This window comes from Lemur catta, chromosome 11, assembly GCF_020740605.2.
Source record: "Lemur catta isolate mLemCat1 chromosome 11, mLemCat1.pri, whole genome shotgun sequence".
In the NCBI taxonomy this organism is placed as follows: domain Eukaryota; kingdom Metazoa; phylum Chordata; class Mammalia; order Primates; family Lemuridae; genus Lemur; species Lemur catta.
The window spans coordinates 28,218,517-28,242,110 of NC_059138.1; the positions used below are offsets into that span (position 1 = coordinate 28,218,517).

At 36.8% G+C, this 23,594-nt stretch overlaps 2 protein-coding genes across 4 annotated transcripts in view; both read right to left on the minus strand.

Moving 5' to 3' along the window:
- Positions 1-2,412, minus strand: part of ANKRD7 (ankyrin repeat domain 7) — a 43,533-nt gene extending 41,121 nt beyond the window's left edge. For all 3 annotated transcript variants that reach the window (XR_006738117.1, XR_006738116.1, XM_045564252.1), the window contains exon 1: positions 2,074-2,412. Coding sequence is in view for 1 of the 3 variants with exons in the window: in XM_045564252.1 (XP_045420208.1) it covers positions 2,074-2,279 (206 nt within the window). In the remaining 2 variants the exon portion in view is untranslated. The remainder of the gene's footprint in view (positions 1-2,073) is intronic.
- Positions 2,413-6,947: 4,535 nt separating this feature from the next.
- LSM8 (LSM8 homolog, U6 small nuclear RNA associated) lies at positions 6,948-13,867 on the minus strand. The gene is made up of 4 exons (XM_045564253.1): positions 13,652-13,867; positions 12,474-12,514; positions 9,738-9,865; positions 6,948-7,197 (listed from the first exon to the last, which is right to left on the minus strand). The coding sequence occupies exons 1-4, from the start codon at positions 13,680-13,682 to the stop codon at positions 7,107-7,109; spliced, it is 291 nt and encodes a 96-aa protein (XP_045420209.1). The 5' UTR covers positions 13,683-13,867; the 3' UTR covers positions 6,948-7,106.
- Positions 13,868-23,594: the final 9,727 nt, after the last annotated feature.

A 23,594-nucleotide genomic window follows, 5' to 3' on the forward strand; every position in this document is an offset into this window, starting at 1 on the left:
ATTCAGGACACCCTCTTGCTGAAGACACTGCCCCCACCACCAAGTGCCATAGGATCAGGAAGACTCATTAGCTTCCAGTTCTACCTGGGAGAGAAAAGCATTTGTCTTGCCAGCACACCAACTTCCTTAAGGGGGCTCCCCAGAGACTCTTCCCAGTCCTGAAGCACTGACAGGTTCAACACAGTCTGGTAGACAAGGGAAGATCAGAGGTAGCAGCTTGAACTGGTAGACACCATTGATCCTACCCCCTGTTCAGCAAAGAGCAATTGCATGAAAAATCTCAGCTCTCAACTTCTGTTAGGGAAATGAGTTGATCTGTGTGTCCAGTGCCCCAACGGCTCTGGTGCTGTCCAAAGAACTGGCCTCCATCTCTCCAGTCCTGGAGCTCTGACAGGTCCAGCAGAGTCCAGCCACCAGAGGGAGAATGGAGGTGGCAGCTTGGGCTGATAGATGCTCAACACAAAATACGCAGACAAAACAGCACAGCTGTCTGCTTCTCCCTGAGGAGGATACAGACTTCTGGAATCTCTGGCCAGGCTTTTTGGTAGGGGTTCTCTCCTGCATGAGGCAAATCCAGGAAAACTGAGAGAGGTTCCTTCTTTGTCTGGTGCACAGACACCAACATCCACAGTAAAGAAAAATGAAAAAACAAGCATTGATGTTCCAAGGTAACCCAAGATACAGCTCCAGAAACCAGCCCTAATCATATGGACTATATGAATTACCTGCTAGAGAATTAAAAATGACTCTCATAGAGTTCAAGAGAATATGTTGGAACAAAGTGAAAATTTCAACAGAGACAGAAAATATTAAAAAGCACCATACAGAAATCACAAAGTTGAAGAACACAATAACCTAACTAAAAAATTCACTACTAAAGGGTTCAACATCAAACTAAATCAAGCAGAAGAAAACAGTCAATACAAAGACAGGTTCATGGAAAGAATTCAATCAGAGAAATAAAAAAAAAAAAAATGAAAAAGAGTGAAGATAGCTTAAACGACTTATGGGACATAATCAAGCAGATGAATATACACAATAAATATGTGAGTAGGATAATATGTGCTACTGCCTACCATTAAATTAGCACATTTTTTGGCATATTAAATTTTGATTCAACAATTAGTTCAAATGCCTGTTTTGAAGCAGCCATTGTGCTCTCAAGTGTGCCAAGACAGATCCTATAAACTGTACTTGTTATAGAGCTAACTTGGATACTCAGCTGTTAATACATGGGAAGTCCCTCTTGTCTGTCAAGCCCAGCTCAAGAGCAGCTGAGTCTGGAGATTCTCAAAAGTCGCTTGTAACTGAAGTCAAGTCAATGGTGTAACAGAGGCTATATAGCTGACTGCAGTGTATCAATGCACTTTCTGGCTATGAAGAATCTTTGTGACTTGACAAGTTCAATGGTAATGAATGTGGCTATGAAATAGTCTGTCTAGCTTATTCACCATATTATCCCAGAATCTAACACATTACCTAGTTTATATAATTGTTACATGTATTTGCAGTATATATTTGTTGACACGATGAATTCAGAACTAAGCAAACTGGTGGTAAAGAATGTGCAGCAAAGAAGAGGAAAAAATTATCCTCTGCCCAAATAAGTTTGTTAAATATTAATAAAGTCAACAAGTTTCTTTTGTTTAAAAAAAGTTACTTCTTTTGGTGTTTTGAAGTCTTAAAATCTTAACAACCACTGTTCTTGGGGGTCGCCCCTAATCTCTTCCTATTCTTCCATTAGTAAAATGGTAAATTTTACACAGCTGGGAACAAGAGCAAAACACCAAGATGGGCAAAGGATGGAGTGCTCGTGGAGGTTAAGGTGGTGGGAGGAGTGGACAGAATCAGGGAGGACAAAAACGCCCTCAAGCACCCAGGTAAGCACTTACAAAAAAAAAAAATTAAGAAGATGAGAGTTGGAGTGTGACTCTCTGCCAATGGTTACCAATCTCTCTGCTCTGTAAAACCCAGAGACCACCAGTGTCAAACAGCCGACCGTGGCTCGTTTCTGACTGGCGAACCAGGGAAGCCCTAGCGCCTCCTACCCGCCGGCTCCTCAGGTCTGGTCACCTGTATTCTTTGTCCCGCATGTTCACATCAAATTTCTTGAGCTGGAAGTACTTGTTCAGCTTCTCCAAATCCCCGACTGAAGCAGCTTTGTGAGGTTTCTTTAAATCCTGGTCTCGAAGGTCGTAGCCCAGGCCCATGGGCAAGTCTGAGGAGGAACGGCTGGGGGACTCATCCTTCCTCCCCCAGAAGCGGAGAAGTTTCTTCATGGCGCCGCAGGCTGCACTCCTCACGTCGGGCCAGGCAGCTTCTGGGGCTCCTAAACGCCAGCCCTGCCTCTCAGCACGTGGCAGGCGGCGCACCGGAGACCCCGACCCAAGTAGACCCGTGCGGAGCCCAGAAGAGGCTGGGCCTCCCCCCACCCCCGGCCTGGGCCTGCGCGGGCCTAGGTTGCCAGGCAACACCCCCGCGCCCCCCCTCCCCCGCGCAGTCGCAGCCTGAATGTCTTGAAAAAAAATCTGAAAAATGTCTTGAAGAGTAGTTCCCAACTCCTCCACTTCCCACATGATGCCCATGGGCAGCAGATGGCATACTGTTAATTAATGATAGAAAACTCTTCTGGCGAAGTTCAACTTTGTCTTTATCCTTAGAATTACGCAACCTACACAGACTTAGCAATATCAAAACAGAAAAATAGATGGAGAAAATGATTGATATAAATTATATCCATTTAAAAAGACCATTTCTAGTTTCTCTGAATGAATCCAGACCCGATAAACTATCCTAGGATACTAGAAGAATCTGATGAAATAACTCACGACCTTGGACGGTAGATCTTTGAGTCAAGATGATTTGGTTGAGGTAGATGTAGATAGATACACACGTCACAAAGACAAGAAGTTATTAATATTGTTCTCTGGTACACCCAGAATGTCAGCTACAGTGCCCGGCATGTACTAACAGTTTGACAAATGTGCCTGACAAAATTCCAAAGTCTATTTTTAAAGTTTATTGACACGAAGAAAAGGAAGCAGTGACCACTAGGAGGCAGCATCGATTCACAAAGACTAATTGAGTCCAGGTTATGTAGTTTCCCACTATAGAGAGGAATGAAGATCACATCAAAGCAGTTGACCAAATTTCACATAAATAATTCCTATACACAGGACGGAGCATAAATACTAGATATCTCACAATTAAATGAATTTTTTGTTGGTTGAATGAGAGCACTATGCCATTTAATGGATCAGCATCAAGCTGAATGGAGATAGGTTTGCCTTTGTCAACATTTCAATTTTATATGTAAACAGAAAGCAATTTTATCAAATTTGTTCATAACCTAAAAACTGAGATTAAAAGCCCAAGTTAAAGAAAACTCAAAATAATTTAAATGGAATTTAAAATTATTAAATGAGGTAATAACTACACAAGTCTGAGTTTTCATTTTCAAACTCCACGAGGAATATGATTGCGATAGAAATAAATTTAATTTTATTGTATACTTGTTTAAAGAGTGTAAACTTATACACAACTTCCACATAATCTGAATTCTTCAAAATTTATATATTGTATTTTCTTGTAGAAATATAGTAGTTAGTGGGACAGACTGAAAAACTAAGGTGGCAGAAGACCCACATTTGTGACTTTTCCACATTGGCCTTTAAATACTAGAATAGCTGTTTACAATTATTGCCTAGAAATCATACCAAGTGTTTTAAATGCAGTCTAATTTTATTTGTCACAACCCAGGAAGATAGATGTTATTATTTTTATCTTAAAGATAAGGATTCTATGGGGTAACTAGAAACTCATCCCAGCACATGGCAAGCACTGTCTTTTAATAATTCCACCACGCTTTCCTTTGCTGTTTAGTGACTACTCCTTTTTACCCCATAACAGACAGACCTACTGAACCACAGTCAACGAGAACAGGGCCCAAGAATATTTATAAAGCACCTCCAGTAATTATAATGAAAATGGCCCACATTACAGCTTTGGGAACAGCCTTAGATTGTCTAAGTATTTCTCAATCAGGCTTCTGGTAGATGCTTGATAGCAGAGATTTTGAGACTATACTTTCTGTTGATAGGCAGTATTGTATAAGGAGTACAAAGACAAATTGGAAATGTTATTACTAGTGCTACCTCTTATAAGGCATTTAATCCTCCTGATTCTGTTTTTCTATATGTAAAATGATCATTTTTGCAAGCACTTAGCATTATGCCTGACACATGGCAGGCACTCAATAAATGCTACCTTCTAATTTTAAAGGTGATGGGCACAGAATATACTATTAATATATCAGCAGTTAAGGGCTGCTTTATAACTCTAGCTACTAGACAATTTGGTTCACATGCTATTACATGTCTGAGAAAAGTTTTGACATGGTTATACTATGTTTGCATTAAATACCAATTAAAAGTTTTTATCATACTTAAATCTCACATTAGCTTAAGAGTTCAAAATGATTTTATAACAGTGTTTGTTAAGCAGCATATTTAAACAAATGTTATCTTTAGTATCTCATTCTTTTGGATTAAGATTTGTAATATTTAAGCCAAAATTATCAGCATGTGAAGCCATTTAACCTATCAAAGTGCAACGTTATTTTAAATTATTATTTTAGATAGTATCTTTTCAGTTAAAAAGAAAAAAAAATTCAGTCCTTTTTGCAGTTAATTGCCCTTTTCCAATTACTTTAATGAAAATATCTTGCCAAGAAACACCTCTTTGAGTCATTATTAAGCTGGGTTTAGATTGTGCCTGAGTCACAAAGCACAGAGGTAATTACAGGTTAAAATTGATTTGAGCTTCTTTATAAATAAGAAACTGATTATAGAATAAAAGTCTCATTAAATATAAAAAACTTGACACTGCATATTAATCTTGTTACCACTCTGGCTGTGGTTCCCTTACAATTCTCATGAAAAAAGAAATCCAATTTGAATGGTGAGCATCAAAAGCCTACCATGTGCATTCAGGAATAAAGAATTACATATACCATTTGGTACATTATCATTCATTTTCCCCATAAACCATTAATAAAGGCAATAATTTATATTTTGGGAATGCTTTTTCCAACATCAACCAGGAAAATCAATCTTTATAAGGTGCTTTAGAAGATTTCAAAGATACCCATTACTGTTGAGGAAACAACTACGGTTTATTTCCTTGTTTGTGTAGTCTGCTGATGTGTCAAGTATTTTGAGAAAAGATCTTACTCTAGACTTCACTTGTACCATTAGAATACATTTTCTTTAGCAATTGAATGATATATATTCTTGATTTTTTGGTATTAGTTTACCAGTTTAAAATACCATTATTTATTAAAATAGAATATTTGGTTCACAGTCCCTAATTAAACTTGCCTAAGTTTGCCTTACACTTTGAAATCATTTTCATTTTATTACTAAATTGATTACAAAACCTCATACTACAAAAGCCAAATATTTATGAATAGCCAATACTAGCTAGCCTCTCTCTAATCCTCCCAGAGACAGCATAGAATATCAACCAAGTTATTCCAGGGTGATAAGTGCTTGGTAACCAATGAAGAAAACTGTCTTAACATTTCTTTCCGTACAAGGCTTGTTTCTGTGAGTGAAGATATTTTCCTCCCCCCAAACTATGTTTAATAAAAGTTTCAAATGTTAAAAAATATGAATGAAAGCCACTTCTAAACTCTCTGAAAAGTTCCATTCTAGAATTTATACAAACTGGCCTTCATCTTTTCTTACTGAACTTGTATTGTTTAAGCCAAGTGTCAGCAAACTATTACCTTCAAATCAAATCCAACCCCTGCCTGCTTTATAAATGCCCTTTTATTGGAAGACAGCCATGACTATTCATTTATGTATTAATATTATCTATGGCTGTTTTTGTACTATAACAGTAGAGTTGAGTAGCTGTGACAGAGACCACATGGCCTTCAAAGCCTGAAAATATTTACTGTAGGGATCTTACAGAAAAAGTTTGCCAACATCTATTTTAAGTACTTTTCATTAAAAAAAAAAAAAAACTACTTAAATTTTGTTTGAATTACAAGGACAAATTCTTTTCTATTTTCTTCTCATCACAAAGATACACACTTTGGCCTACACGAGTCAATGAGAATTTTTGCGGACTAGATTGGATATCTAAACACTACTTAGAACATAGTTTCTATGGATTCTTTAAAAAACCACGTTTACTTCTTCTTAAATCAAGTTTATGAAACCAATGAGTTATGAAAAATTGTTGGCAATGATAGCAAGCACTGCTTCAAAATAAACTTAATTTATTCAACATTTATAAACAATAAAAACTTTAATATTAGAAATTCCACAATTCTTCAAAATTAAAAGCTACAATGGCTTTTAAAACTACATAGAATCAATTTTTTCAGATTATATACTGTCTACAAAATTCAATATTAATGTGTTCATATTTCTTTCATATGTAACCTAAGGGGCATCCAAAGATTTTACCAATATCCTCTCCATCAATCCTATCTTTCCCAGTCATCCTTCATATTCCAGTCTCAATTTTGGGCCCAATCTATTAAAACCTTGACAGCATTTTCCATTTTATCAACCAGACACATTTTTACGCTACCCGTGCCTAAGTACTGGGAAGAAACTTTCAAAAGCACTAGTAAACCACCACCAGTGCAGTGTGATAAATGCTGATGATTCACGTAACTGTAGAAAATGGGATTTACCTTCCTGTGACTTTCTCAAAATCAGGGTAAGAAACATATATACCCTGTACTAGTGATGTTGTCTGTATGCTTGACTTGTGCATACAAATATCTCTTTTACACTAGTTTTCCATAAATATTAAAATATGAACAAGTCCTGATTTTTTTCTAAGTTTTCAAAATGATTATGAGATTTTCACTCTATTTAATAGAAAAATAAAACCAAGCTGCCAAAGTTATGAGTTAGGCAAAAACAAAGTTTTTTCAATAAAATGTAGAAATATTTTAATTTACATATTACAATGAATCAATATAGTCAAAATCCACAATTACATGTTCATAAAAATTCCACACATCATACTCAGAGTAAGCAGTTTCTGTACAAAGATTTACAGATGTCCAAGTATGTAGTTTTTCTTCAGTGTGCTACAGAGTTTAGAGGTTCTGCTCGAATATTCCCCAAATCAAGCGCAGAATCTGTCTCTTCATCAATTTCTCCAATGACTGCACTATAATTATTTATGAAAAAAAAAGGGTTAAAACAGTTGCATTTCTGAAATAAATTTGCATGTGTTCCAAAAATCTTACTAATCAAACCAAAGCACTTAGTAGCATTCTTCCAAAACATAAAACTGAGAGAGCATAGTAAAAAGAACTACTTAAGGTAAAAAGCAAATATTTGCATGAGTCAGTGAATTATATATTTAAGTCATAAAACTCAGGAAGAAATAATTTGAAGAAACATTATAACAGGAACCAACATTAAGGGACAGAATGCATAAAGTGATTGGATCATGAGTCTTTAAAGGAAAAAGACACATATGGGATAGGGATGGTATAAAAACCCAAAACTTCCAAATCCTATGATTTCAATTCAATTCTGGGACTGTATTGAAGAAAAAAAAATTACTACTAAAATAATCGGCAAATGTAAGTATCAATTATTGAGTAATCTTGAACTATATCCATAAATGATATATTAATATACCTACTAGTTTCCTTTTTATGATATTTCAGTTTCCGCTTAAATCTAAGACTTTTTAAAAAGTACAGTTTTTCATATACAAAGATAATAGTAGCAGTAGGTACTCTGGTATCTAACAAATGATTTTTTGATATTGACTGGCTAGGGTTAAAGCCAGGAAACTTTTCCTTGTTCAACAATAACGTAACATCTATAACATTAAATTCATTAATAGCATGCTAGGTAACCAACCCATAGCCCTCTAACTTGATATAATCAATGCTATTACCCAGACGACAGGATGTTGATCTATGAAACATTATCCCATACAAAATTGTTATTTGTTGGGTTTACATTTGTTTGATTTTAATGAGAGTAAATTCTAAAGATGAATATTTATAATATAGAAATTGGTCCAATTTTGCTCTGGTAGATTATATTTTCTCAAAATAAAACAAATTAAAGACCTCAATTCTACTCTTAAATATTTAGTATCATTTAAAATCCTTGTAAGTAGGTAGTGGAATGCTGGTAAGTGTTTAAAAACCAGCTCTCTGGAGTAAAACGGGGAGGCTGGTTTGCAGCATTTACTAAGATCCATTGCAAAATACTCCCACCATGCCCAATTTCAAACTACTAACAATCAACCAGCTTGCCAAATTCCTGAAAATATAACAATCTGCTTTCATGAGCCAGTATTAGCTGGCTCCAGCACACCACTAGGTCTAGGGCAAAGGTTTAAATTTTTTTTAACTGAAGTTCCCAAAAAAAAAAAAAAAAAAAACATTTTTAAAGTAGAAGAAATCTTCTTTAAATCAATTATTATACATTCCAGAACCAATCAATGTTGTTCTAATCAGGGGACCTGGGCCCTACCTGCTTTGCTTCCCTCTTATTCTTTACAGCTCACCTTATAATTCCACCTAAAAAGTCATCTCTATAGAATATTTTATAAACCCTTGATTTTTTTTCTCACTGGCTGTCTAGTCCAGGCTGACCTCAAACTCTTGGACTTAAGCAATCATTCTGCCTCAGCTTTGTGAGTAGCTAGGACTACTCAGTGCATGCCATGTGCCCAGCTTTAAACCCCTAATTTTGATTAAAGATCAAATAATTTATCCATGTAAAGGCAATTTAGTTAACATACACAACTTAAATAAATAAAGTGTACCTTCATCTTTTTATATTTTGTTACCTTCCAGTCATATTTTGGTTAAATACAGTACTCACTAGAGAATTGATCCAAATTCTTCTAGCCTCTATAACTATATTAATAAAAGCCACATATAACTATTAAAATTAATTACAACTAAATAAAATTTAAATTTCAGCTCCTCAGTCACACTAGCCACTTTTCAAGTACTCAATGGCTAGTGACTACTGTACTGGAAAATGCAGGTATACAACATTTCCGTTATCACAAAAAGTTCTTTTGGACAGTACTGGACATACAGCTGCAGGCTTCCCTTAAATTGCTACCACTAAAATACTCTCAAACTGGTGTATCAGTGTGTCCCAAGTTAACTGAGGCCACAGGATAAAAATGGGACATCTTAAGTGGTCAATATACTAAAAAAAGAAAATAAGCAATGCATAAGTCCTTGTTTATAAAACAGCCATATTACAGACCACGAATTATTTAAAATTGTGCCAAGAAGAGATTTCAAACGTATTTTCTAGCCTTGGACTCTCGCAATATATTTACGTTCTGCTGAAATTCAGGTATTTGGAAGACCATTTTAAGAAGCCTCTCTAATTAAGTATTTGGTATGAAGCAAGGCCCTTTCTGGACCCTATCCAGGACACCTAACTATCAGAGGTATGAACTGATCTCAGGAGAAAGTTTAATTTGTAAAGAGATGGCTTTGGTTGGCACCTGAAGAAATGTTGACATAAAATGTATAGAACTGCTTTACTTTAAGCAAATTTAAGAAAAGCCACATTCACAAAACAAATGAGTGCCTGATTCTACTAACTTTGTATGGTTGATATAGTATGATATTTTGGGGAAAACGTCTACATAAAGGAAGGCAGTACACCTGTAGTATAATTTTAACCTGCCTTAAAAAGACATAATCTACTTACACGTTGTCACCTCTTACAATGTACAATCCTAGTACCACTTGCTCTACTCCCTGTGAAGAGCTGAATACTCGTTCATGGCTTTCATCCAAAATCAGATTAATGGTCTGGTCAAAACCTTTCAGTGTCCCCTGTAAAGAAAACATCCAGGAGCAAAAGAGAAATATTTGGGTTTACATGAATGTGTAAATTCAACCTTACAACCATTTTAGTTGTCAGATACTCCAACAGAAGTACGGATTTTAAATATAACTCTACTGTCAAATAAAATGCCTTTTTTATAACCGACAGTATTCCAGGGTACAAAACCTACCTCTTGGTTGTTTAAAGGGGGGGAAAAAAACCTATACAACGTATCTGACTAGTATGCAGAGTTGTTCAGAGTTACAAAGGGCACCTATATGTACTAATGTGAGTATTTCCAAGTATCATAAAAGCTCATGTAGTCCAGGAACTAACATTCTAAGGACACAAATTAAAAGAAGGGAAATTTAAGGGAAAATGATATATAAATATATAAACAAGGAGAAACCCTACATACCAACTATAGCAATGTAACAGTATCACTGCATACTATTATACATACTAGTACTAGACAGTTTGTTAGACACACTGCACATGTTATCTCAACTAATCTCTACCCTTCAAGATAATACAATAATTGTCCCCATTTCAAAGAAGAAAAACTAAGGAGCAGAGAATTTCTCTCATGGTCTCATGGGAAGTGAGCAGCAGAGCCAGGATCTGAACCACAAGAGGCCAGACCAGTGAACTACTACATTATACTATTAACACTGTAAACAAGTAAATATAATTTGCCATTTTTCAGAGATTCAAATTAGTCCCATGAATACATAAAAACTTCAACCGGTAGTTACAGATAATACTTAATGACTACTTACTAGCTGCCAGTATTCTGTGTCTCACACGTATTTATTATTTAATGTGTATCACAGGTATTTATTATTTAATTCTCCCAATAACACAGTAAAGTAGATGCAAATGTTACTGTAATAATTAGAAACAGAACTTGAAAAAAATGATCAGCAAAAGTTTTATGAAAGCAGCTTGGTTTTGAATAAAGGGAGACATGGGCCTTGCATAACATGGTAACTCAGATTCTATTCAAGTTTCTGAAGAAACAGCAGCTTATATTGGTTTGGGCTGGTTAAATCTCTCAAGATTACTGTTAAACTGTTTAATGTTCTGAAAATCAAAATACGTAAAATCAGAATGAAATAAAGAGAAACCCAGAACCCAGAATTTGGAAGAGAAACAAAACATGGATCATTTACTATACTTGTAAGCAAATGGTTGTTATCATAAACACCCATACATAACCTCTTGGCTTCATTTTACACATAACTATTCCATCAAGTAAACTATGTGTCAAAGAAATACAGAACTACTGAACTTTAGTACTCAAGATACTCTTTTTACATCGCTTTCTTTCTTCTATAAAATTAAAAAATAATTCTCCAGTTTACTATCTACCCTCTTAATGAAAACAAGAAAATGTGAACTTAAGGTTTACTCAAAATAAAAAAAATTATTTGCAAATATCTGTTAAGAGCAATAGGCTTCTTGAAGTGTTGAGATTAAAATATTTCAAACTGCCCACATTTGACAAAATACAATGTGAGGGGCCTAAAAAATAACCACCATTGCTTCCTTAATTAAGAAAGAAGCAAGGCAACTGGCTTTGGTTTTCGAGTCAAAACTCAACTTAAATCCTAGTTTGGTTCTGCCACTTGTTATCCTTGTGATTCTGAGAAAGTGACTCACTTTCTCTGAGCTTGGTTCCCAACACAGAATATAGCGGTAATTCTTCACAAGGTTGTACTACAGATTAAATAATGGGCACACATATGTGCCCGGTACATGATATACATTTAAAAACTTTGACTAGTAATAGTCATTAACAACCCACTGGGGGAAAAAAATCACAAGGATTAAAAAGAAAATAAACAAAAACAAAACTGCAGAATGGGAAAATAAGGGATTAAATTATCTGAAGACATTAGGTAAAGTTAAAAAGAAGAGAAAGTTTAGCAGCCTTAAAACTTTTTGGAAGCAATCACAATATGAATTATAAATGAAGAAATAATCAAGTAGCCAAAAACATGAGATAAATTCCTCAGATCAAATTCAAAATACAAATATCAGCCATAGGAAGGTTTTATCTTTGTTATAGAGATAAATTAGCAACTGAGAAATGCCTTTAAAGGAGGTCAATAATATATATAAATTTAGAGTCAATCATAATATGTCCTACAGAAAACATAAGGCATTAAACCTTAAAATATTCAAAGAATATTAAGACCAAAGAAGCCTTAAATACTCATATATATGTAGCATCTACATCATAAAAAAGTTTCTAAGAAGTATACTCAAATTTTCAAAAAATTATGATTCATGTGGCAAATGTCAGGGCACTGAAAGGGGAAGGAAATAAAAAATGGAAGAGGTAGATAAATAAGTTTAAAATACAGACCTGCAGACTAAATTAGGAGCTCTCTAAGGGCAGAACCTATTATTCTAGCTCCTAGAAGCCTTGGAACTAACATATTTATTAATGAAGAAAATATGGATTGGCAGCAAAGTGCTAAGAGCTGAATCATAATAAAACTGCAATACAGGTACCGTAGTGCCTAGGCATTAGAGATCTTAGGTTCTACATAAAAATTTATAAACAATAAGGCTACAAGAAAGTAGAGAATGAAAATGCCAAAGACTTACCACAATCATTCTCCCATCAGAAGTAATAACAGCAACAGTTCCTGATCATTGAATCAAGGAAAGTATTTCTTAGAGAATGTGAACTGAAAATTTAGACTCTGGTGAGGGAATGAGTTGAATTACTAGAAAAGAGTGACAGAATTAGGGTAAAAGTAATCAACACAGCCACTACATTCCCTGCATAAAAACTGTTTCTAACTACTTTGTCCTTGTCATAATTACACAATTAAAAAATGAAAAAGAAAGAAAGCAAATCTCTTTCTGTATATGATCAGTGTACCCTGTCTCAAACAGCTTGGATTTTTGGAACTTTTTTTAAACTAGGAATGTTGACAATCTATGACTTTGGGCAAGCTATTTCTCCCTTTCTTAGCCCTATTTCTTCATTTCTAAAATGAAAATTGGATAAATGCTAAGTTAATCAATGTTGGATGATTTCAGGCACGTTAACACAGTTTCAGGACCTGGCTTCTAGAGTTCAAAAGAAAAAAACCTATAACCAATGTCACAAGGTGCCAATAACGCTTGCATAATTTAAAGCCTTCGGTATTTAATTTTTGTCCCCAATTCGTACACAGAAACAATGTAGTGTTTTTGTCCTGAGGCTTTAAAACGGTAACATTTGTACTTTAAGACTTCACGTGGGTTTTTAAGTTACTTGCACCTCGCTATTATCCATTACTACAGCAAGCATTATTTTCATTCTATCAACAAGTTGAGATTTCAAGTGGTAAAGGGCAAAAACTCAGTTTGTGAACCATCTTTAAACTTTTTGCTATCCTCGAACAATAAGCAAAGCCTGTGAATAAAACAAGTACACAGATTTACAAAACCATCGTGGTCACTATGGCAATTGTTCATCTTACTGCCAAACTTGAACACAGAGGCCCTAGGAAAATACTAAAAAGGAATCAAGAGCATACTTTTTTATAGAGAGTAAAGTTCGGAATAATTACATTGGGTTTTTACTTTTATTTTTTTAGGATAAAATTAAGGAGCCTTGAGCCCGGACCGGCTGCTCCCGGGTCCTCATCCGCTCACCCGCTCCCGGATCCCGCCGTGCTCGGTCGTCCCAACCGCCCACCGAGCCCGGCCTCTCCCGCACCCGCCCCGCTCCAGTGCGGACGCCGGCCTTGCCGCTGCCCCGGCGGCCCTCGCGCCGGCCAGCCCGAGGATACGGTTGATGTAGTTCTCCAGGGCGGACGTCATGCTGCTCGGCCCGGCGATTCCGGGCAACACAGGAACCGGCTACAAGCAGAGCTAAAAGGGCCAGCCAGAAACACATAGACGCTCGCGCCCGTAGGCGGCAGCAATTATCGCGAGAATTGCCGCACCACCGTGAATCGGAAATAGGGAAGAACGGGCCAACCAAGCAGAAGCAGAGAAGCGGTGACGAGTTAGTGCGCGTGCGCACTGTAATTCCGGGCAGGGATCTGGCAGCCGCGAGAGACAAAAGCGAGCGAGAGGTGGAAGCAGCTTCCTGAAGGTGGAGTAGGAGGGAGAAGTTGGAAGGGCTTTGCTAGTCTAGTGGAAGGCAATGTGGGAGAAGTTACGAGAGAAAATGTTGCGAAAAGACAAGGGCCGGTAGGAAGAAATGGAGTAGTGTTTTCATTATGAGTAAAGGAGAAGAGGAATGAGTGTTGTCTCGTATGGAATGTAGGTGCGGGCAGAGGAATCTCTAGCTTTGTGCCGCACGAGACGGAAATAACCAAAAAGAAGGTAAATGGCGAGGGACAAGGTTGCGCACGTTGCACCACATGTACAACCGTGGAGAATTCAACTGAAAAGCATGTTCGTATATTCTGTATTTGTCTCTAAAAGTGCTCCAAAATGGAGGCGTTGTTACGTCTTTAAGAAGTTGAAGCCAAATAGGAAAACTTGTGCGAATATCCCTTAGATGTTCACGCTTCCACCACGCCATGAGTTCTCTTTCCTCAGGTTGAAATTGGTAAATGAAAGGCTGCCGCACCAACATGAAAGGACAGATTCCGAAAGAGACTTGGGAATAAGCACCAAACTGGGTTCTAATCTTAGCCCTGCTAAAAAATTGTTGTCTTTACACAAGTCATTTAAACTCTTCTGGGCCTCAGTTTCCTTAGCTTCTATCACAGCTATCATTGTGAATTTTTCCAGATATCCAAACAGCACTGGAAAACGCCATAGTGCCTCATTTTACTGTGGTGGCCTAACTTACAAAGGCTTAAAGTTAGAAATTTATACATAAAACACATGCAGGAGCGATTTCCTTTTCACAAAATATCTTTATGATTTCAGTTAGGCTTGTAATTTCTTAGCTAAAGAATTATGGCTTTGAAATAACTTGCAATGTCAGCAGATTTCCTCTGAAAAGTGAAGAATTTCTTTTCATTAGAGCATACCCACAAAACTACCTACAAGATAATTCCCAAATGTTTAATATTTTATGTAGTGAAACTTATTCTGAACTATTTGAAACCACAAATAGGAATTAGGTTGTGAGTGTCCTATATTTTCTGGGAAGCAAATAAAAGTATTTTCCCTAGATGAAAAAAATAGATATTTTTTTGCAGATTTTAGGCATTGCACTAAAAGAAAACCAAGTACTAATTAATGGTTAGTGAGGTACTATTAGTAAGGAGCTAAAAAAAAAACTCTGTGCCACCTTTTTAAAATGAATAATCTATATAGTTTTTCATCCCTTAGAGTGTGCTTGTTTTGAAAATTTTTGTTACCATGACATTATGTGGTAATTTATATAACTAATTTCATCATAAATACATTACAAGTATGTTCTTGTATAGTTTCCCTTAAATTAATATGCTAGGTAAATAGCAGATATGCAGTGTTTATGGAGCATCACAAAATCTCTTTGGTCTGAAAATTTTTTTACGTATGACTTAAAACTGCTATATTTTCTTTTCTTTTTTTTTTTTTTTTTGAGACAGAGTCTCACTTTGTTGCCCAGGCTAGAGTGAGTGCCGTGGCGTCAGCCTAGCTCACAGCAACCTCAAACTCCTGGGCTTAAGCCATCCTACTGCCTCAGCCTCCCGAGTAGCTGGGACTACAGGCATGTGCCACCATGCCCGGCTACTGTTTTCTATATATATTTTTAGTTGTCCAGATAATTTCTATTTCTATTTTTAGTAGAGATGGGGTCTTGCTCAGGCTGGTCTCAAACTCCTGACCTCGAGCGATCCACCCACCTCGGCCTCCCAGAGGGCTAGGATTACAAGCATGAGCCACTGCGCCTGGCCAAAACTGCTGTATTTTCTGTAGTCCCTGAGGATCACAGATGTAGAGAGAAACCCCATGGATAAAGAAAATTTCATTTATTAAGACAAAAAATGAGTTACATCTGGATGCAAAAATACATACTTGATTTATCTCAATTAGCTTGTGATCTTGGGAGTCCATGAACATAGTTTAGCATTTCATAAAGAATAAAGTTAAAGCTCCAACAGAGAAAAATGGATATATATATAAAAACATCTGACAACTAAAAAATTGAGATACAGTGAGTTTCAGCTTAATACAAATCAAAATCTCTCCAAAGTACTACTTATTTGAATAATATTCTATCACTGATAAAGCATCAACCAAAGTATGCTTGGAAGAGACACTCATTCCATTAGTTCTGAATCTAGATTGTGAGCAGAAAACATCAACCTGAAGGATCAGACTCCTAGAATCTGAGGAAAATGAATTGTCTCTTCTCTGTGAATAATTCATGCAAAACTATCCCAATAGTAATTTGAAAATTAAAATAATATTTTTTAACCTAACTTTTATTTACAACTGATTTATAGTCCTGCAAGTTGCAGGGGTATTAACCAATCAGTAATATGTATTGAGTGGATCTATATGGGGTTCTCCTAAGCAGAAAAGGGTACATTAATATATAAATCATGGTCTCTCCTTAAAAGGAAATTCCTGAGTAGTTACAGAGCTTTGCTTATGAAGTAATTAGTGCATTGAAAAAAATAAATATCTCAAATTTTAAATAAAAGTAATTGATATGGAAATCTTAGTTAACACTATAGATTACAAAGTGCTTTTCGTGTATTTCATTTAGTGTAATAAAGGCAGATATTTTGGCCGGGCGCGGTGGCTCACGCCTGTAATCCTAGCACTCTGGGAGGCCGAGGCGGGTGGATTGTTTCAGCTCAGGAGTTCGAGACCAGCCTGAGCATGAGCGAGACCCCGTCTCTACTAAAAATAGAAAGAAATTATATGGACAGCTAAAAATATATATAGAAAAAATTAGCCGGGCATGGTGGCACATGCCTGTAGTCCCAGCTACTCGGGAGACTGAGGCAGAAGGATCACTTGAGTCCAGGAGTTTGAGATTGCTGTGAGCTAGGCTGATGCCACGGCACTCACTCTAGCCTGGGCAACAGAGTGAGACTCTGTCTCAAAAAAAAAAAAAAATGCAGGTATTTTTAATTCCATTTCTTAGATGGAAAAAAATACAACTGACTTGTTAATTGAAAAGTAGTGTAGGATCATGATGAAGAACTCTTGACTCGGGAACTGTTTGGATTTTGATTCTGTGCTACTTTAAGCAAATTAGTTAACCCTGTATGCCTCTGTTTCCCCATCTGTAAAATGGAGAAAATGATGGTATTTACCTCATCAGCTTTTTGGGAACTAAAAGTAATTCTTATAGAGCCTGGCATATAATAAGCACTCAATAAACATTAGTTGTTACTGTTCAAGGACATAGACTACATAATAGGTAACCTTTTCTTAGTTACAGAGCTCTTTCCAATACAATATTTTATTCAGTGCATTTTTTATGATCAAATTGAGCTGTACACATTTTAAGTGCTTAAGGGGAAGATGGATATGAGTTAGAATCTTAGAAGATTTCACAAAAAAGGTAAGCCCCTAAATTGGGGCTTGAGGAAAATGTACACAAACACTTTTGGGAAATATGGTGGAGGTAGGAACTGAAGATAAGGCTAGCAGGAGTCCAGGTGTATCTGATTTGTGGCAGTAAGAATGGAAAGGCAGAAACAATGTGATTAAAAGAGGTTAAGAAATTAACCTCTGCAATTGTGAGGCAGATAGCAAATCCTGGGTGGCATAGTATTAATAGTAGTGGTTGGTGAATCAAAAGGATAGGAAGAGTAGGGGGAGACACAGGAAAACAGGACTGCTTGTTAACAAAGTAGATGGGGCCATTTGGTAGAACTATGTAAACATGACTTACACTCTTGCCAGCCAGTGGTGAGGCCACAGAACACACTGGTTGTACTTACAGTGGCATATGCTTTACCTTAAAGGTCTGAAGAACCAGTCTAATTTTTGGGGGTAGGCAGTTCTTACACTTCTGACTTTACCTTAGAAGGGTACTTGAATTCGTGTGACTCTAGCTTTATTTAGATAGCACGCAGAGTGGATGACTAATCCAAGTGGAGCACCCACACCTGAACATTTTCAATACTTTTTTTTAAACTAAATTACTATGTGTGCGTTATCAGTATAGCAAAGCAGAATAAGAAACATTGTTTTAAGCTGAGTGTATTTGCTTGCTTTTTTGTTGTTTTGCTTGGCTTTTAAAGATTAGTTGCTTTTAGTGGCTTATATTGCAATACAAGTAAAATTATATTGTCCTTTTCATTGTGGTTTTGGCATGCCAAAATTGGAAACTAATGTTGATGGCAAAAATTACTTTAAGTTTCCAGAATCTTCAATCTGAATGAACTCATTCTTGAGTGGTATAATCCACAATAAAGGAATAGATTGATTTGGACTTGTTACTAACATTATATGGCAAGAGAGAACAAAGCTAATTTATTGATTTCTTTTCAGAAAAATACTGAGGTTAGGCTATGAGGGATGTATAATATGAGAAGGTACAGAAAGATAAATGGAGTGATGAGAGTGAAGTATAACAATAATATTGACAAAAGCTAGGCATAAGTAACCTCAAGTCAGTAATGGAAAGCAAATGGCTGAAATTACATTAAAACACCTATGAGGCAGAAAAAATGAAAAAATTATCAAAGTTTTTGCTTACCATTTCTAGTAAATTCTTATTATATAAGTTTTGTTGTTTTGTTTTTATAACTAAAAGAGAATTACTCTCCCATCTACACCCTTTTTCTTTCAGACCATGGATCATAGATATTTAGAGCTAAAAGGGAACCTAGAAATTTCCATGTCCACATTCCTCATCTTGTGGATTAGGAAACTAAGTCCCAAAGAAGCTTGGTGATCACATAGTGGAACCTACAATGAAGGCCGCCTGGATTCTAGTTCAGTTCTTCATACAATAATTAGTAATATAAAGTAACTGTTTTACAGATAAAATTTTGAGTTTATATCTACAGATGATCACATATCCATGGATATGTCATTGTCTTTTGTAGGTAGGTAGGTGTGGTATGTCATTTGTAGGTAGACTTTTTCAAAGGTCAGAAGGAATTTATATGCAAATACTCAAAGGCAGGTCAATATTTTTCAGATATCAATACCACTGGGAAGAATAGGAAAGACAACTAGGATATTGTGTAGGCAGAGTAATGCCCCTACCCAAGATGTCCGCATCCTAAACCCTGGGAACTGTGATTATGTTACCTTACACAACAAACAGCTCTTTTCAAATGAGATTAAAGTTAAGGACCTTGAGATGGGGAGGTCATTCTGGATTATCTGGGTGGGCCCACTCTATTCACATGAGTTCTCCAAAGAGGAAGAGATGTGACATGAGAAGGACTGGTCCCTCTGTTGCTGACTTTGAAGTTGGAGGAAGGGGGCCATGAGCCAAGAAATGTGGTCTTTAGAAGTTAGGAACAGCCAGGTAGCATATCCCCAACACATAGCAAAGCTGGGTCAGTTCCCTGTGGCCACCATTGCCAAACAATACAGAACGAAGCTTATGTCCCAGTATCTACTGTCCTAGATGCCACCATCTAGCATCAATGGCATGCTCCTTTATGAACTTGTTCTTGCTACAACTGGTATGACCATCAGAGTAGGTTTTCTGTCAGTCACACGGTTTTGTAGCACTATCGCCCAATTCAGCTTCTGGGGTGGTCAGAAACAGAGCCAAGGCCTCTCTCGCTATAAGAAACATCAGGGGAAAAAGTGCCTGATACATTGTTGAGCTCTCCCTACTACCCAAACCCAGAAAGTACAGAATTCTCAAGAAATAGTTCTGATGTTGAGAAGCTGAAAAACAATGATTAACGTCCCCTAAAAACAGCTGTCTTTAATTTGAAGTATCTCTTTTTGTTTCCAAAAAAACCTGTTAAGAATTTGTTTCAATCCACTGCATTATTATGACACATGGGTGATTTTTAATTTCATTTCTGGTGCATATATTAAAATGCAGATCATTATTTATTTTCTATCATGGCACATGCATGAAAAATCCCATTACGTGAGTTATTATCACATGGGGTAAAGACTTGGAAAAGTCTCTGCGTGTTCTTGATTGAAATACCAACAGTAGGAAGAAAGGGATATACAGAGGAAACAACACAGATATTCCACTGTAGTCTAACCTGAGGTTTTGCTTTGTTTTATTTTGTTTGTTTGTTTAGTTATTCTTGGTATAAGATGTTAAGTTCAGAAGAATGGATGAATCATATAAAGCTAGTCAAAGATGAGCATTATGATAATATGTAAGGCTGGTCAGAATAATGAATTTGGTAATATGGATAGGAAAGCTTTAGAAATATCATTTCTTGACATTAGAGAACAAGGGTCTGCAAACTTTCTGTAAAGAGCCAGATAATAAATATTTTAGGTCTTGTGGGCCTTTGTCATAATTAATCAACTCTGCTGTTGTAGCCCCAAAGCAGCCATAGATGATATACAAATTAATGGTTGTGGTTAAGTGCCAATAAAATTTCTTTACAAAAAAATTTGGCCCAAGGCCTGTAGCTTTCCAACCCCTGTTACAGAATCTTACTAGAAATAACAGATGCCTAATACTAAAGAAAAAAAATGGAATAAATGCACCAGAGGCAGAAAAGTATTGAATCTGCCTCTCCCTCTTTATAATTGTCCTAACCAGAAATCTGAAAGAAGAGTCACAAGTGCTCATCTGAATTACCTTAAATGACTCTTTGTCTACATCATGGTCTTTATTCATGCTGTTGTGTATTTCCCTTGGGCACTGTAGTACAGCGAAGACTGACCATCTAGGTTCAAAGACTAGCTCTGTCAACTACTAATACAATGACTTTGGGCAAGAAGACAAAGCCTATAGAAAAAAAAAACAGCAGAAACCACAGGAGTGATAGAGGCTGAGAATGCAGTAGATGCTTTTCCAAGAAGACTTAAGATTTAGGTAAACATTGAACATATACCACTCCTACTTAACATGACAGTGGAGCATCCACCTTAGAATAAAGAAAATATAATGAAAAAACCACACAAATGAATTAAACAGTAACTTGGGTGGAAGAAACTCATCTTCTACTTAATGTCTCTGTGGCAGAAATTCTGATGAGAAGTTTAGAATTTAGGATTTTGTGCCTCAGATAAAGACAGTCATGAGCAATAGAACTTAAGTTGTTTAGAATGAATCGAACATGTTCTAAATTGCCTAGGTCCAGTGCATTTTCCCCAGTGACTTTCTTTGGTCAAAATTCAGGAATATCATGAGGTTGCATATCTATATTACTTTTCTATTGCTGCCATAACAAATTACCACAAACTCAGTGGCTTAAAGCAACAAAACTTTTATCATCTTACAGTACTGTAAGTCAGAAGTCTGGGATGGGTCTGACTGAAATCAAGGTGTCAGCAAAATGTATTCCTTTCTGGGGGCTCTAGGGGAAAATCCATTTACTCTCACTTAGATGAATGGCAGAATTCAGTTCCTTGCCATTGTAGGACCAAAGTCCCTGTTTTCTTGATGGCTGTAAGCTATGGGCTGTTCCTAACTTCTAAAGACCACATTTCTTGGCTCATGGCCCCCTTCCTCCAACTTCAAAGTCAGCAACAGAGGGACCAGTCCTTCTCATGTCACATCTCTTCCTCTTTGGAGAACTCATGTGAATAGAGTGGGCCCACCCAGATAATCCAGAATGACCTCCCCATCTCAAGGTCCTTAACTTTAATCTCATTTGAAAAGAGCTGTTTGTTGTGTAAGGTAACATAATCACAGTTCCCAGGGTTTAGGATGCGGACATCTTGGGTAGGGGCATTACTCTGCCTACACAATATCCTAGTTGTCTTTCCTATTCTTCCCAGTGGTATTGATATCTGAAAAATATTGACCTGCCTTTGAGTATTTGCATATAAATTCCTTCTGACCTTTGAAAAAGTCTACCTACAAATGACATACCACACCTACCTACCTACAAAAGACAATGACATATCCATGGATATGTGATCATCTGTAGATATAAACTCAAAATTTTATCTGTAAAACAGTTACTATTATGTGAGATACTGAATATCCTTTAACAAATTCCTTTCCAGCCTAAATCTGGCAACCAAGAATTCTGACTGTATAATGGTTTTGGTTTTCACAGAGATTTTCCGAAGCATAGTGCGTAGTGATTCACCCTCCTCAATATGGGATTTGGGTGTGTAAATGGTAGCAGTGAGCTACAATGATCTTCAAACATTTTTGTTCATAATAGCTACTAAATTTTTTTCAAACTAAAATTTAAACTAAAACTACTTTGTATATGCTTACTTTAAAATTCTAAATTTTTAGGTCATGAGTTTATTAATTACAAAGAATGTAATTTCTGGCACATAGTATTTTCTTTATGTGCTTTAAATATATTTTCACTAAAACCTTGTAGTTGCAGAGCTACAAGGCAGAGCTTAAATGGCAGAGCCCATCAGCTGGCTTTATTTTTCTATTTAAGTAAATGTGTTACCATGCATCCTATAAGAACTTTTGGAGAGTCAATCCACCAAGAGCCCTGAAAACCACTGCACGTTCTTTCTGGGGATACTGTGAATGCAAAGCCCTGACTACTCCTTTATTGGGAGATTTTTGTGGCTCTTCTAGCTCAATTTCTAGATAAATGGTATGTAATAATAACCATTTTTCAATTCTTTCAAAATGATTTCAGTGTGTTCCAATGTACTTTCAGTTGTCAGTACATGCATCTCTATATTGGAAGGCTTTTTCTGGAACCCTGTCCATGTGTGGCAGGCTAGAAATTCTGAGGAATTAGCAACTCCCACAGAATAGTCTTCAATTAATGACTGAGTTTATAAATACCTGAACCTCTTCATCAATGAGGTGAAACAGTTTCGGTGATATGTGTCCAGTCACTCAACATAGTAGCTGGCTTAATAGTGTACCTTTTGTTGGCTGACTGCCTTTTCTTGCAACGCTTCTCCACTCTCTTACTGGTTTTCTCATAAATAAACTACTTGTCCTTAAATTCTTGCCCCAGGATCTGTTCTGGGGAGAACTCAAAGTAAGGTAGAGATCACGAATACCTCTTCCTTTAAAAGGGGTCTGTGTCTTACTTGAGTTTGAGGAGCAGTAGCCTAGCCTAGTTCCAGTCTTTGTCATCATTTGATTTCACCTGTTCATCTCTTATGTGACGCAAAGGACAGGGTGAGGCTTCTGCCCATCTCCACATGTCTGCATAGACCTCTTTAAACATTGCTGGGTAGGCAATCATGGCTACCACCACAGTTGGTATAAGTGGATTGTTTACTCAAAAACAAAATTCCTGTTTATTAGACCATAGTCAGTCTGCTGCAGTAAACTTCAGCTTGGCACAATGATGTAGCAAGAAATGAAACACAAAATAACTTAGTTATCTGACTATAGCACAGCAAACATTTATTTCATGGCGTCAGGGTAGAGTCTTGAGTGTGGACAGTCCCTCATCTAGCCTGAAATGATGTAAAAGGCAGAGAGTGAGCCCAGAATTCAGAGCTGCTCTGACCTGCTGATTCATCCCCCTGGGGGGATGAGCTCCCCAAACTCTGGGTACACCTCCCAGTTGTCACAGCCACTAATTTATATGCTTAATCTCATAGATGTCCTTTGCCCTGCTTGCTTACTGGTTCAAAGCAAGCCACAGTGAAAGCAGCATTAAGTAAGTGTGTGTTGCCATTGTCTCGTGTCCTCCAGCACTAACGAGCCTCTGTGGTCTGGCCATAGGTCATCACCACCAATAAAACTGCACATCCCCCAAACATTGG